This window comes from Myotis davidii, unplaced genomic scaffold (genome assembly GCF_000327345.1).
Source record: "Myotis davidii unplaced genomic scaffold, ASM32734v1 scaffold9823, whole genome shotgun sequence".
NCBI classification, from domain to species: Eukaryota; Metazoa; Chordata; class Mammalia; order Chiroptera; family Vespertilionidae; genus Myotis; species Myotis davidii.
The window spans coordinates 1-512 of record NW_006294375.1 but is presented as its reverse complement, the minus strand read 5'-3'; the positions used below and the strand labels follow the sequence as shown (position 1 = coordinate 512).

Sequence of the window (512 nt, the reverse complement as noted above, 5' to 3'; positions counted from 1 at the left end):
CCCCTCCCCCCACCTCCGCCCCTCTCTCCCTGCTGCTCCCCAACCCCTCCCCCCACTGGACAGGACTGGTCTCCCCGGAAACGCCCTACACAGGACAGGCCCTCAGGGTCCCACAGCCGCCCTCAGGCCCCTCAGGGTGCTCCTCACAGCCCAGTGTGCGCACCCCCCCGCCCCCCACACCTCCACTCCCACCGCTGACCCCGGGCTCACTTTGCCGAGGCAACAGGAATCTCTCAGCCACCCTGTAGTTGTGTCTGCAGAGCTTGTCCACCGCGGCCCGTGCCTGCTCCAGTTTGTCTTTCTGGCTGTTCCTGTACTCGGTGTCCGGCCGCCCCAGCTCTGTCAGCGCGCGGTACTCCCCCATATCGCTGTCGAAGCGCATGTACTCCTGCTGGTTGTAGATGTATCTGGCCAGGAACCGGACCCCCTCCGTCCCTTTGGAGAAATGACACTCGGCCTTAACCTGCTCCAGGAAATGTGCTGTGGGGACAGGAAGGACCCCTCACGCTGGT

At 65.0% G+C, this 512-nt stretch overlaps 1 protein-coding gene across 1 annotated transcript in view; it reads right to left on the bottom strand.

Annotated features, from left to right (window-relative positions):
* LOC102762831 (HLA class II histocompatibility antigen, DRB1-4 beta chain-like) overlaps positions 1 to 496 on the bottom strand; it is a gene marked incomplete at both ends in the record, with an annotated part of 2,878 nt that extends 2,382 nt beyond the window's left edge. Inside the window, one exon of the mRNA XM_006768467.2 lies at positions 211 to 496. Within this exon, the coding sequence (XP_006768530.2) occupies positions 211 to 496 (286 nt within the window). The remainder of the gene's footprint in view (positions 1 to 210) is intronic.
* Between the last annotated feature and the right edge of the window lie 16 nt (positions 497 to 512).